The sequence below is a fragment of the Penicillium solitum genome (genome assembly GCF_028829755.1).
Source record: "Penicillium solitum strain IBT 25940 chromosome Unknown utg000004l_segment0_segment0, whole genome shotgun sequence".
In the NCBI taxonomy this organism is placed as follows: Eukaryota; Fungi; Ascomycota; class Eurotiomycetes; order Eurotiales; family Aspergillaceae; genus Penicillium; species Penicillium solitum.
In genome coordinates this window covers 2,281,547-2,296,218 of record NW_027072124.1, presented here as the reverse complement: position 1 = coordinate 2,296,218, position 14,672 = coordinate 2,281,547, and the positions used below count along the sequence as shown (strand labels likewise).

Below are 14,672 nucleotides of genomic sequence, written 5' to 3'. Positions count from 1 at the left end.
ACTCGAACACCTAGCAAGAGATCAAGGTCTGTTTCGATCTGAGTGAAGAGGCGTTGCGGAATTTTATGAACCCAGATGTATTGCTAGGATTTGGGGGTATGCGCGTCGAGGGTATACCTGTCGAATTCGGACTTCAACTCTTCAACTCTTCAATTGCGTCGTCGATATCCTCAGGGGGGGGGGGCGATATTCTTGCGTCCCGGGACACGATACGATCATGTGATTCCCCTAGAAACGACAGGCAAGACGATTGCGATGGTGGTTAGTTTTCAGTGGTCTTTGAGCCTCTAGAAGCAGAGGTCGAGTCGCCGAGGTTAGAGCCGTTTGACAGGTTTGCCTACGATCGATCGAATCGAGTCATGTTAGGTCGTGTGTCTGTAGGGGAAAGGGGACAAGAGGATTGTGGACAAACCTGGGCGAGAATCGACGTTCATGCCCCTGCCATCGTGCCTTCCGTATGATGGGGTCCAGAAACAGACGTTCTTGTTTGTCCTTATGAACCTTTGGCCTAGCGGTTAAATGCTCATGTGTAATCCCTTAGGACCTAGCGGCTTAAGCGGAGCATGCGATAGTCGTGCTGCGTCTGTCCACGGGTCGGAGGTGACTTCTCAGCATGAGGGTTGTGGAGAGTTTCTACTGGCGGGTCGTGCTGTGCAGGTAAACGGGCCTTGTCAAGTACCACTTGTAACGCGAACTGGCAACTGGCCGACGTTGTCTTTGGCGGCCTTTACACATGCCGTGACAGCAGCTCTCTGGGCGTAGTCGGCGCGAATGCTAGCGATGTTCTTGGCGACGGCAATTATTTGCTGGGTTCGGTATCGTCTAAGAAATCTAGACCCTTTTTGTTGTGGAAGCTGACAAGAAGCATGCATTGTTCTCCTAACTAACTAAAACCATGAATGGCAGTCAGGGTATAGAGGATCATCGGGCCATGCAAATTCCAATGGTCGCAAAAGCACACAATAATCGATATCATAGACGTTCTAAGATTCCTTCCAAACGGCAGGCTCTGGCCCACACTCAGTCTCCGACCACCGACGCAGCCGCTCCGAACAAGACTAAGGTAAAATGGACGTCTGTGACAACCCCCATAGTCTCCGTCGGATGGTCCAATCCCGCCATTATCAGTGAATTCGAAAAGATCGAATCTTCCACAAGGCTAACTCCATAAAAGAAGGGCTAAAGATCTTGGAAAATCCCCAAGCCCAGGGAATTCTACTCGCAGCCAACAACCTGGCCGGCGATCGCACTTATCATGGTAGTATGGTCGCTGGCCTCCTTTGCCGGTTGGAAAGCAAGCAGGAAATCACCAGAGTCGCCCTGTGCTCGGCCCTAGATCGTGTCCGTCCACGTGGGCCAGCACCTCCGCCACCCCCGCAAACTGACCACCGACGCCATGGCGAATTGTCAGGCACGGCAGTACAGGGGGGCTGGTTGACGGGAATAGAGGGGTCGATGGGCTGGCCAGCAGGCACCATGGGCCCCGCAGGTTGATCGACAGCCGTAGTGTCACTGGGCAATGTCACCACTCGATGCAGTTGATCATCATTCGTGAGATCATGTGGCGATATTCAAGTCGGTTGTCCATCCATTTGCTGTAACCTATCTTGTATCGCTTCGTGGTCGTTATTTCCTTCATCATCTTTGTATTCTTGAAGCACAATGCTCCGCATAACGCGCCGGGGAGCGCGACGGCCGGTGAACAGTTCGAACTGAGCAAAACCTTGCTCGGGCAGAACATCAAGGCCATCCAGGGCTACCCAACCACGATGGGATAGAGCTCGTGTTTGTTTCATGAGAGGGGTATTGAGCGGCTTGTATGCCAGCTATAACATTGGTTAGGAATAAAAGGTCATCTTTTCAGGCTGGTGTAAAAGAGGTCTGTAAACTTACATCAACAACAACGCCACCTGTCTGGCTTTCTAGCCATTGTTCTGGCATACGGAAGTTGGGAGCTGGCTCGCCGCCAATACTATGGGCCGGAATTCCTGAGACAACAATCGTCGGCTGTTTGAAATCTGCAGGCCAGGGGTCGGATAATGAAGCAATAATGCGAACTGTGGGACGGCCAGACCCGCCGGCCTCTTTCGAGTGGAGATCTTGTCGGTTGTAGTGGTGCGCCAGTCTCTCAGCATTGGCGAGTGTACGGTTGTAGACAAAGATATTTTGCACACCAAGATGGATCATGGAGTAAATTGCAGCGCGGGCCATCCCGCCAGATCCTATGACAAGGCCTGTGGATGACAAGCGAACCGCATTTGCCGGAGACAAACCGCGGCGAATACAATTGCAGATTCCGATCCAATCGGTGTTATCACCATGAAGGCCCTTGATAGGGCCAGCACGGCTCTTTTGAAGAAAGATTGAAGATTCTTGAAGACGGGTGTCGTCCAGGTCATCGAGGTTGCGGATTGGGATGAGGGTATTGACAGCGCCGATGGCTCGGGCATGCGCAGACATTGAGTGGAGGAGAGGAATACACTCTGTTTTGTACGGAAGGCTGACACTTGATCCACCGAAATATTGATTTTCCACAAGGTCATTTAACCCTCGCAGGGTAGGTGATTGGTGGATGGCGTAATTGTGCGGCAAACCACAGATTTTGAAAGCAGTGTTGTGCATCGCAGGCGACATACTATACGTTGTGTTGGCGCCAAAGACAAAAAATTGCATCGGGTCCAAGGAAAATGAGCTATAAAGCGCATTCTGCACTTCGCGGGCTGTGACATATGATCGTAGATGAGTTGGAAGCTCCGTTACTAGGGACGGATGTGTGACTGGGGAGAGGATAGGGTTGAAGCAACGAGACAGTCGGCCAAGAGGGCCGGTATTATAGGCGATCAGAGAAAGACCAGCAACAGGCAGTCTTTGGATGCGATGGCGAAATCTTTGCACCGCGAGGTTGTCTTCAGGCGTCTCGGCTGGTTGGCACACTCGGACTATATCGCACCCAAGGCTCTTGGCCCGCTCATAGACTTTCATATACTCATCACCATCCCAGCCCCCCGGCAGAGGATGGAAGGCTTCGAAGTGACCAATGATCCTGGTTCGCCCACTTGAAGAGATGATCTGGGAAATAATATTGTCATCGCGAGTGAGGTCTACTGTGAGGAAACCGGTAGAGAGCCGCAAGCCATGTCGGACGAGATTTAAGTAGGTTTCATCGGTACATCTCACGGGAATTTCACTAGGAGATAGAGATCCTGTGGAGGTGGTATAGCTTTCCACGTGATATATCAACGGCACAATGATATTGCGACGAATGAGTGCTACCGCCTGGCTGATACTGTCCGCGAGACTTGAGCTGAGGCCTGGCTGACCAGAAGAGTCTGTTACGTCGACTGCGAGTTCGAAGGCATCGGCAGTGAATTCCAGCTGCTCAATATCCATGCCCTTCTCGCACACCTTGGAAAACGGCACTGACACAGCCGATGTGTACATACGAGATTCCACAGGCAACAGCGACAGCGGGAAAGATGCATGCTGGCTGTTAAGTTCTGCAATGTCACCGGTGATAAAGGCAATGAAGCGGAGAAAGTCCCGCTGAACTCGTTTCAACGTTAAAAACGGAATGGGAGTATGTGACCTAGGCTCTGTTCGGTGCGTCGGTGATGAATTGTCGCTATCATTGGATAGATCCTCACTTCTGGCCTCTGATAGATTGAAAAACTCGAGGTTCGAGCACCCTCGATATATCGGGCCTGATAATTCAAGGAAATGTCGCACCTTTTGCGTATCCCACGCTTTGAGATACGACTGGATGCTCTCAGGGTCTCGAATAACGTGAATAACCGGATTAGTCTGCGCAAATTCCCTAAGAAGTCTTTGGCCGTTGCGTTCCATCGACCCGGCCCCACACGCAATCACACATCCCTCTTGGTTATCTGCCAGCATCGATTCAAACACCCGCGCCTCTTGTTGCCGGTAGACGGATCCATCATTTTCCTTCTTGAACACAGCACGGGAACATCCCACACTCTGTTGAAAGTAGCGGTCTGCATCGATCAATCGTCGTCCAGATGTCGCCGCGAGGATGACTGCCAGACTTGACTTTCCTGTGCCACGGATTCCGATCAATACGACGGATGCCTTCGGGCTGAAGGTGCGTAGCGTTTGAAGATGACCATTTTCAAACAATACCGGGGATCCACGGTTCGATTGTAGTTCTCTTAGCGAGGGTAGACGCGAATCTCCGAATGCTTCTCTATGTTCACTCAATTGACTAGAAGAAGGTCGGGATGAAAGCTGGACAGTGGGAGAGAGCACGGCGCCTGAGTTGTACTTCCGAGGCCCATTGTCCGAAGTCTCGACCTCGTGGAGCTTACGTTTCGGTGGGCGTACCAACATGGACATGGCGCATCAAGGGTCCCACGTGTGGGAATGAGATCAGGAGCAGGGTAGTCGAGTACCCATTACCACGGACGGAAAGGTGGGATGGAGGGCCTCGGTAGTGTATTGAGATATACGTATATAGAGGATCCGGAGATGTGGAGGAAATGAACCGATATGGTAAGCAGGATTCCCCAAGTTTTGCGGGGGAAAAAGAATATTTTTGGTAATCGCGCGTGTCCGATACGTTACTATTACATAAGGCGGACGAGCACTCACCCGGGGACTTTCGGTTTTCCTCTTCCCCGCGGGGGATTTGCGCTCAGATACGAACGTGTAAAACAGCTGGGGAAATTATCGAAATTGCTGTGGCTTAGTCTGAATTGTGCCGCTAGCTTGCCCAAAAATCAGATTCAAATCCATGGCCTAAATACCAGTCTGCGTGCGATTACCTTTTGCGAGACAGTGACTGGCTCGCCGCTAACCGGGTATTCAACCTTCCCCGGAAGAACCCTGTTGGCAAGCACCTTGCCTTGTGCTGCATCTAACCTCAACATCGTGCTTCGGTCCCAACATCCTTCCCCGACAGCCCTAATATACCTCCGGTGGGGCTCATTTTCATGGCGTAGTCGCCGGCTCGTCCGTGCAGTCGCCTGTCGGCAAAAGATTCATCAATATCGCTTTGCGGGAGCATGCGCCCGAATCCCCCAAGTGGATCGCTTAATCAATCACCATGAACGCTGAACAGCGCCAGGCCACTGGCGCTAGTAGCAAATCCAAACGGCGATGGACCGAACCAGAAGATGACGGGAAGGCGACGGGGGAACCGAAGCGTCAGCGAGTCTCACGGGCTTGCGATAGTTGCCGCTTGAAAAAGGACAAATGCGACGGAATACAGCCAGTGTGCTCGACTTGCGCATCCCTCTGCCGACCCTGTACCTACAAGGCCAACCCGAAGAAGCGAGGCCTGCCCACGGGCTACATTCGCTCGCTGGAGTTGCTTTGGGGGCTAGCATTCCAAAAGATCCAAGGCAGTGAAGATGCCATGCGAGCTTTGATGCGATCAATCAATCTTCCCAGTCACTTGGCTACGATGGGCAAGGAAGCAGAGGGGTCGGATGCATTGCTAGCTTCCTTCAAAAACAGCACAGTACTCAGAGACATTGAACGCATTCTGGTAGTACTGGAACAGCCCGAGGAGGAAAGGGAACGAAACCTCCACGCATATGGCGAAGGGGAAACACCTCTGGATGTCGAAGCGATTCTTTCTTCGGCTGAAGCACAGGAGTGGCAGATCCCAGAAGGCATGGAAGCCCACGAACCGCCATTACCAGGAGTATCGCCGACTCGAACCGCTGTGAAGGTTACCGGACCACGCCCGACTGCAGACTGCGGTAGTCAGACAACTACACCAGATGACCGACCCCCATCCTCTTTCACCTTCCCACCTAATCATGATTGCCCTCGATCGCTCCCCGTGAAAACCCCTCTTCAACTCCCCTACAACGCATGGCCCCTTTTTGATGTGTATTTCTCCTATACGCAGTGCTGGTTTCCCATACTCGAAAAGCATGACATACTCCGCACCGCTTTTCAATATACCGAAGGCGATGTATACGCCTCGGTTTTAACCCCCGGGTCTGGGGAGCACGCGGCCTTGTGGGCTGTTCTCACTCTCGCCTCGCTCCAGGATGCTTCTATCTCAGCCTCCAGCGAAGTAGAAGATCAGCCTAGTGATCAGATGACCCCATCACAAATGTATGCTACTGCCCGACAATTGATTCCGCCTGAGAGTGGCCCACACGAACTCGGACACGTGCAAGCACTTCTGATCCTGGGTCTAGTCAAATTCGGACAGCAAGAATGGACTGGCTCCTGGATGCTTGTTGGTCAGGCAGTTCGGATTGCGCATATTCTAAATCTCGATCAACCTTCATATTCATCATCATCGAGAACCCCGGATCAAGAAAAACAACTCGGTCGAGCAAAACATGTGTTTTTGGGTTGCTTTGTTCTCGAGACCCTCATTGCGGAATCAACTTCACAATGCCCATCGCTGCGAAAGGCAGACTTATCCAGGATAGGCTCCATCAATGAGGATGGCCTTGAGGAATGGCATCCTTGGGAAGATCAAACTGGATTACGCCCAGCCCAATCCTCACGGGCGTCTATGCAGCGCGGTCCCCTTCACGCGTTGAGCACTTTCAACCGCCTCGTCAACCTCGTGTCGATTTTGAATGATCTATGCTGTTGCAAGCACAACCCGACAATATCTCGATCGCAACTGGAGCAATTGGAGTTGCAATTACAGCGCTGGGTAACAGAATTACCAAAGAGCTATCGTGTCGATCTACAAAGTCGCCCTGTGAGACTTGCTTCTCCGCATATTTTTGGGTTAGAGATGACATATGAAAGTGTTGTCATTGCTCTTAGCTCTCAAATTGCCATTCGTGAATATGATCAGAACATACCTGAACCCCCTCACAAAATCCGTGCTACAGAAAGCTCGAAAAGGCTTTTGCAATTGCTTCAGGCCTATATGGAGACATACAGCTTTTCAGCCACCGCACCAACCTTTGGTCTGATGCTTCGATTTGGTCTTCCGCGATCCAATTCTAGGGACCTCCCGTCCGTCCTTGACATGGGTTTACGAAATAACATCCACAATTTCTCCTCGAAGCTCTCTATGTTGTGGACTATGCCAAACCAACAAACCGCTGGTCGAAATGTATCACAAAGATCTCAACTACTGGGTACTTCCCCTGCGCTCTCACAGCACATTGATGCCTCTACTGGTGGAGACATTGGAATCCCGTCATCGCTTTCAATCGCCACAACTTCGCATCTTCTTCATGCCACACATCCGACACATGGGCCCCAAAATACTACACAATCCGCGGCTGTCCCTGAAAACCCATTCCTCTCCACGCCTTGGCTTAGAACCACACAACACATCGAAGATGTATCTCTTCTCCGCACGCCGTCATCCCTAACCTCCGTTGGGGGCGCCTCTGAAGTCCCTGCACTACAGGGCCACTTGGATGGCTCTCTTAGCAATGGGCTTCCTCATCCTACATCAGTGGCTAGCGAATCCCATAACAGTACCGGAATCCTCGCCGAGCTTTCGCCATCATACCACCAAACCGCACAATACCATCCAACGGGATACCATGACCCATCGGTCAATATGAGCACATTTGTTGACATGGATGGCTATGCGCGTCCACGGAGGCAACGAATTGCTCCTGATCTCGATGCATTATTTGATGAGCTCGCGTCATTAGATGGTGCAGAAAAGTAAGAATTTATCTCCTTTTTCTTTACATAATGACTGACCTCAACCCTCTATAGAGCCGACAATCAACCGGAGTTTATGCAGAACCTAGGTTTTGTCTCTGATGTGGGCATTCCTGAGCTCTACTCGTTCTCCGGTCAGATCGAGCCTTTCTTGCTGGCGCAAACCCAGCAGCTACCCAATAATGGCACTCCTTCTGGTATGCGACGAGAGTCGGGGCCACTTAACATTTCGGGAACCCCCAAGCGATGATGACCTGTAGCATCATTCCATTCTGATGATATGAATGCCGTGGGAACACCCTGTCGCCGCTGGTCGGCCTCATTGGCCTCTCGGTCCGCTGTCCATCTGGCTCCTGGGGAGCAAGCGCTATGCAACTAGTTCCTGGCTGCTATACTCTATCGCACATTCGAACCCTCAAAGGGGTCCCAATTTCTTGTCTATGCGGTAATGCACTGCAAATTTCCACAATATACAAAGCTACTCCAGGCCAGGCAACTGGTAATACAGGATACCTTCTATGACAGATATGAAATCACTAGTATAGAAATGTATTTTTCAAAAGAATAAGCCTCTACAGCAGGACTCCGCCGACATAAATACATAAAAGATTTCCATAAAGAGTATCTACAATCAGCGGAATTCCCAACTCAATCACAGTGCAGCCTTAGCCTCCTTCTCCTTCTCCTCGAAATTAACACAAACATGCTCAACAGCAACCTTATACCCATAAACACCAAGACCAACAATAATGCCCGCAGCCTTATCACTGAAGTACGAGTGATGTCTCCAAGGCTCACGCGCATGGACATTGCTCACATGGAGTTCAATAAAGGGAATAGCGACGCCGAGCAAGGAATCGCGGATTGCAACGGAGGTATGTGTGTATGCGCCCGGGTTGATGATGATACCATCGACCTTGCCACGCGCCGCCTGGATGCGATCCACGATCGCGCCTTCGTGGTTCGACTGAAAAGAATCGAGCACGGCACCATGACTGGCGGCGACCTCGCGACTGTTTGATTCTACGTCGGAGAGCGTTGTGTGTCCGTAGATGTGTGGCTCACGTGTTCCCAGGAGGTTCAGGTTTGGGCCGTTGATTAGGAGGATGGATTTGCCCATTTTGTACGGTTTGATGTCGGTCGAGTTGGGGTGATTGGATAGTATATGGGGAGTGTGGAATTGAGGTATTTGATATTGAGAGTTGAGATTAAAATGTAGACATGTAATAACTGGGTGCTCATCGGATATATTCTTTTTATACTCTTCTCCTTCGGTCTTGTTCTCTCCGCATTTTGCCCGGCCCGGGAGAGCGCTTTGCCGTAAATTTTGTGGGGACATCGGGGTTTTGCGATAGTCGGATTTGCTCAGTCATATTGGGCAGCCCAAGACGGAAATATTGAGTTTATGACGGGATCTAGCCTTTTTGGAGTCAAGTATTGCTGTCTATACAGTTATAAGTACCTACCTGGATACATGCATACATTACCAGTCTAATCCTTCTCGTCTAGGTCTACTTCTGCGGAGTAGAGAATTGAACATTATGGATTACAACTTAGATTTCCACAATCAAGCGCACATATTCACATATCAAAGGAATCATTTAGAAGGGAGTTTCATTAGTGAATTTTCACAAGGGTAGATTACTCTGTACAGTAAGGTAAAATCATTGAACCGCTAACGCAGCCTAATGAGCACAGAAATGCCCCTGATAGACGTGGTCCATTGGCTGGCTTTCAAGCCAGGCGTAGGTCTTTCTGCGGCCCGAGACCACAAACCCATCAGGGTGACGGTGGTCTAAGAACATCGCAAAAGGAGGCTCAATGCCGAGTCTATCAGACTCGGCGCCAGACAACTGGCTCAAACTTGATCTCGCTATCTGTGACAATGCCCTCGCAAGAGGCAGACTGCAACATCAGGTGGTCAATTGCAGCCAGCGAACGTTGGATTCTGTGCTGGAGCTTTGGTGTTTGAGCTTTGGTGCTTGCTGGCAACTCTCTTGATAGTTCCGCAGCAGGATGTCAATTCCCGCGAGTCGGTGTAAGGAGACCCATATGCCTCTATGCCTCGTATGAAGAGAAAACTGACCATAAAAGTGAGGGGGAGGTGAGAATGAAGTGAGAAGGAAGTGAGAGGGGTGCGAGTGAAGAATGAAAGACAACGGGAATGGGGATGACAATAGATGTATGGGATCAGAACTATCGTCATATGGAAGGGGGAGAAGGTGGTGAGATAAGCCATCAACCATAAGCATGAAGGTATAGCAAGAATGGTCAGACTAGGCTGAATCTGAGAGGATGTCCCTGCCGAATAATGCTTGCGGACGCGGGCTGGTAAAGTCTTATCCTGATGAAAAGAAAAGCCTTTAAACGACTGGGTATCAGAGGACCGGTACTGTGAGAATTGAGGATGTGGGAGTTGGGAAGTGCGGCGAGGGTATCTAGTCGGATATATAGATGCGTGGGCAACCTACCCGGTTTGTGAGGTATATCAAGACGCTTTTGGCAATCGTAGACACGATGATGTTCATGATGCATTGGCTAGATCCCTACGAGTATCGATGGACAATCCTTTGGTATCTATTGATGCTGGGACCGAGTAAGTATCGACTATAGTGAGTAAAAGGGTCTATGGTGGATGCGAACTCGTCGTAAATGGTGATTCCTTGGCCCTCAGTTGGCGTGGCCTCATGGTAGACTGTGATGACTAGCTTGTACTTGATGTTGAAAAATATCAATAATAAAAAAGGAGAGGCGCAGACCCGCTGTTTACCCCCAGCCCCTTGGGACCGCCACCCCCTCAGGCACTCGGTGACGGTCAATTACCCTGTGGGTGTAGAAGAGTACGCCTCTATAACGCCGGTTTAGCAGAGGAAACTATCAAGGGTAACCCCTCCCGCACCAGTAAGGCTATATCATGCGTGCCCCCTATCGCACTGAGCTAATTGCTAGTAGGGACATGTTTGCTTTCCTTATAACTAACCTTTCCTAATTGGGAAGTGCAATTAACGAGGCAGCCAGAGTTCATCCCCAGTATTGTATTAATTCCATTTTGATCTTTTTCTGCGAATACTCCTTCAAGAGGCTACTATCTGGCAGTTTTTTTTAACAAAATAGTTGATGCCTCTTCTAATTGGCTTCCCTTGCACCACCATAGTCGCTCATAGATCCAACAGACTCCAATTACTTCGTCTCATGGCAGCCATTCCCTCAACTAACACTTGACTTTCTTCTACAGTCCATCAAAATTCGTTCTTCAAGTACAGTTCTATCCCATATGACCAGACTCTTACCTCATAACTATACGGAGTATCCATGAATACCACGGACAATCCGTGTGCGCTAAACGCCCGAATGGGTTTAGCGCGGTTCAACTTCGTCAAAGGCATCAAATTCCTATTTTGTGTATCACATGACACAGTCGAAAACCGCCCATATCAACGCCCTGGTTCTATTCCAACATTCTCTGTGTTCCCTAGTAGAAAGTCGAATGGGATACGCAAATGTCCGCAGGTTCTACGGAACAGTTGGCTGTTAAAGGTATGGATCTCACCTCGTGCTAAAGCGGGGTCCTAACATTACCAGATTGTCCAACATGCCAAAGGCGACGTATCAAGTGTGATCGGGGTCTTCCCACCTGCCGCAAATGCGGAAAACGCAATTTAGAATGCCCTGGCTACGGCCTACAGCTCAAATGGGTCCAGGGCGTCGCTAGCCGCGGTAGTCTGCGGGGTAGAGCATTTCCCTCCCTCGATGCTCCTCTCACAGTATCAAACTCGTCTCCTTCGTCGGGGAGCTTAGCAGAGACCCACACTATTAGCAGCGGCATAAATGCTCTGGATCGATACAGCTATTCCGCGACACGTTTCTCGTGGGGAGCTCTTCCATCCCCCGCTTCAGAACTTTGCTTATCGCCAGCTCGACCACTGCATGTTTCACGGTTGCTCTCCTGGTTCAACGACCGAGTCGCCCATCGACTTGCGTGGGTTCCGCAACAAAATGCATGGCGTCATATGATTCTGCCAATGGCTGAGAGCTCTGAAACGGTCCTTTCTTCCATTCTCGCCATCACCGCTCATGACCTGGCATCCGAGTACCCTCCAAATGACCTGGGACATGGAACATTCCAGCAGATGTCGAAAAACTATCAAAATAAATCTTTGGCTCTTTTGGCTCAAGAGTTGAACAGTCTTTCTACATCATCTACGTCGCCACTACAAGCGAGCACAACATCTGCCTATACCCTTGCATCTGTGATTCTTCTCTGCAATAATGAGTTTATGAAACCACAAGGCGCCGGGTGGAGGGTTCATCTCTCCGCTGCGAGGGAGATCATCCTGGCGGCAGGGAACCGACCGCCCCGACACCACCAGCTGGCCTGCATCGAACAGTTTCTCATGCTAGAATTCTATGAGGCTTCGGTGTGGGCTGATCTGACGACATTTGATAACTACAACATGGCGATCAAGGCTCCTCCCACTAGCGCCGAGAACGCAGTCTTCACCGACTTCATTCGGGTCATTGACCAAATCACCCGCCTTGAGCGTCTGAGATTTTGTTCCAGAACGATCGAGCAGGCTTCATCATACGGCCCGATGCAAGACATTCAGTCGCAGATTGAATCAGCTAGAAATAGCATGATGCGTCTCAGTAAATCTATTCATTTCTCCTCTGAAGAAGATCAACATGGCTTTGAGCTGGTAGTATGGATGTACTACCACGCAACTCTCATTTACAGCCATCAAGCTTTATCAGACGATTCTGCTGCTGGTGACGATGTACGCAAGTCTCGGGATGAAATCCTCCGCTATGTACAATTTCTCTCCGAGACTCGAGACGGCATGTTCGCCCAGGACCTTGTCTGGCCACTTTTCATGGCAGGAACTGAACTCCAAGGACATCCTACCGGTCAAAGGGTTATTCAGGAATGTTTTGGCAATGTCATGCGTATCAGCCGCACTCTGGACAGAGCGCGTGTTCTCTCGTTCGTTGAGACCTGGTGGAACGACCCTGGTACTCATACATCTTGGATTGACATGGCTCGAAATCAATCTCAATCTTCGCAGTGTGACATTCTCATCGTATGATAGGTGGAAGCTAGACATCTCAAAATCATGGCGATGGTTGTCTCTGCCAACCATGGATCCCGGATGAATTCACAATGCTTGCAGATTTAGGAGACTGTCAACTATCAACTTCTATTCCGGCTTCGAAAAATCCTTAGGACCTTGCACGCAATTTGCTGTGAGACTTGAGCCGGATATTGTCATGGCTGGACAAAGAACGCAGTTTCTTCGCGAGTCGGGCGAGGAATAGCTGGATAGACTAGAGGATCGGCTAAATAGAGTCTAAGCAGGGCTTTGCGCGTGGCTTAGATACTTTTATAGCCACTTGTTGACTTATTCAACTCACACGGTTTCCACTCATAATTTTTTCTACTTTCTTACCTCTTAAGTCGAACTTGAACTCGGCAATGACCCGAGGATCATGGTCAGCAACTCATTCAGGGGCTTCAAGGTCCGCGGTACCCTTGGATTCTCATCAATATAAGAGGCTCATTCACCCTGAGAGCGCAATGAGAGGACCAAATAGTATGGATGGGTTCGAACGGCGAGTCGCGCCATTACAACTCATGTTTTAGGGTTACCCTACATCATACGAAGTACATGGCACTTCGTACAATCTCAGCCTTTGCAGCGCCCAGAGTTGATCCGCCAGATCATTGCCAGCGCCTGCTATATGTCCCTTGTAGTTATTTGCAGAGTCCAGGCGGCTCCAGATATATGGAAAGGCCCTTGGTACCTCAATAATCTACAGAAGGACCAATCTCATCGGCTACATTGTGTTCGACACTATGGGTCCAGTTGCATAGTACCTAGGCGTCTCCTCGGTAGGATCCGCGGGGACAATTGCATGGAGTTGTTCGCGTCGGGTTGAACATTCCGCCACCCATCCACCCATCAGTGCTGCTCACCGTATCCAACGCGGTCCGACCTACCTTCTTTCGCCCCCAATTTGATATACCCCAACCCATCTGTGTCTTCTCTTGCGCAGGCAACCTTTCGACTCGTCCAAAATGACGCTATCACCCAAAAATCAGGCCAGGAAGCAATTCTAGAAGAGCGATATGATTACTTAAAGCAGTTCACAGAAGGGATACCTAGTCCCAGTCGCAAACGATTGCCCATTCCAACACGGCCACACAGCCCCAGGTCGTCGTAATTCCGGCTCAACAAGGACTTCCGGCACATATATCCTAGACGCCCTACCAAAGGACCCATCCATCAGTATCGCACATCCACCGTCGAAACCGCAAATACATAGCCGAATGCCTCCTTCTCGCATGCGCCGACGCGCTTGATAAACGCGTCGTTCGCGCACGTGGGTCAGATAGCCGGTGCAGCGCGCTCGGCCTCTAGAAAAGGAATGAGCGGTTCCCCAGCTTGGTGAGAAATTCTTGACAGGTGCGCGCGTTGCTGCAGGTTCTAGGACCCACTTTGGAGCGCGAGAAAATCAACAGGCACCCGATCCACCCAGAGGTTTTGGTTGGTCTTGCTCTTTGGGCGGGTTTGGATGGTGCTGTGCGCAGACTGATTCGGTCTGTTGCTGCTTTTCACCTGTTGAATTTGTACCCATTGGTGTGGAGGGTTGTTGCACTTGTCATTGCGGAGATGCTGTCTATCGTATGTGGGGAGCAGAATGGGTTTGTTGGCATGTTTGTATGGATGCAGCGTGTTAGATGGAATATTGAGAACTCTCATCGATTGGAGGGTTATTTGGAGGAGCTTTTGAAGAGGAATCCGGCTGCCAAGTTGTTACGATTCTTTGAAGGGGTTATTGATTCGACTGGTCCTGGGCCGGTAATGTCTTGGATACGCGACGAACAATAGAAATTAGTAAAAGGTTCAGGGGCATTTAGGGGGTCCAGTGTACATCTCGTTGGGTTCAGGAATGAGTTAGTGAACTCTTGCATTGAGTAACTAAATATCAAAAGTATGGTGTTACTAAATGGATGTTGGAGGTCTATACAAGTACTGAAGTGGATATAT

General features: G+C 50.2%; 5 protein-coding genes across 5 annotated transcripts; 3 read left to right on the top strand and 2 right to left on the bottom strand.

Moving 5' to 3' along the window:
- Nucleotides 1-895: 895 nt before the first annotated feature.
- N7455_006864 (uncharacterized protein) lies at nucleotides 896-1,494 on the top strand (the record flags this gene model as incomplete). Its single annotated transcript, XM_065605447.1, has 2 exons — nucleotides 896-1,063; nucleotides 1,186-1,494. 2 exons carry the CDS (start codon nucleotides 896-898, stop codon nucleotides 1,492-1,494), a joined length of 477 nt encoding a protein of 158 aa, XP_065461301.1.
- Nucleotides 1,495-1,571: 77 nt separating this feature from the next.
- Nucleotides 1,572-4,353, bottom strand: N7455_006863 (putative quinate pathway repressor protein QutR; the record flags this gene model as incomplete). The annotated part of the gene is made up of 2 exons (XM_040953657.2): nucleotides 1,572-1,826; nucleotides 1,894-4,353. 2 exons carry the CDS (start codon nucleotides 4,351-4,353, stop codon nucleotides 1,572-1,574), a joined length of 2,715 nt encoding a protein of 904 aa, XP_040815918.2.
- A 709-nt stretch (nucleotides 4,354-5,062) lies between these two features.
- N7455_006862 (putative C6 transcription factor QutA) lies at nucleotides 5,063-7,876 on the top strand (the record flags this gene model as incomplete). The annotated part of the gene is made up of 2 exons (XM_040953667.2): nucleotides 5,063-7,626; nucleotides 7,681-7,876. 2 exons carry the CDS (start codon nucleotides 5,063-5,065, stop codon nucleotides 7,874-7,876), a joined length of 2,760 nt encoding a protein of 919 aa, XP_040815893.2.
- Nucleotides 7,877-8,278: 402 nt separating this feature from the next.
- Nucleotides 8,279-8,746, bottom strand: N7455_006861 (type II 3-dehydroquinate dehydratase; the record flags this gene model as incomplete). Its single annotated transcript, XM_040953581.2, has 1 exon — nucleotides 8,279-8,746. The coding sequence occupies one exon, from the start codon at nucleotides 8,744-8,746 to the stop codon at nucleotides 8,279-8,281; it is 468 nt and encodes a 155-aa protein (XP_040815901.1).
- Nucleotides 8,747-11,043: 2,297 nt separating this feature from the next.
- Nucleotides 11,044-12,710, top strand: N7455_006860 (Zn(II)2Cys6 transcription factor; the record flags this gene model as incomplete). Its single annotated transcript, XM_040953596.2, has 2 exons — nucleotides 11,044-11,163; nucleotides 11,209-12,710. Exons 1-2 carry the CDS (start codon nucleotides 11,127-11,129, stop codon nucleotides 12,708-12,710), a joined length of 1,539 nt encoding a protein of 512 aa, XP_040815998.2. The 5' UTR covers nucleotides 11,044-11,126.
- Nucleotides 12,711-14,672: the final 1,962 nt, after the last annotated feature.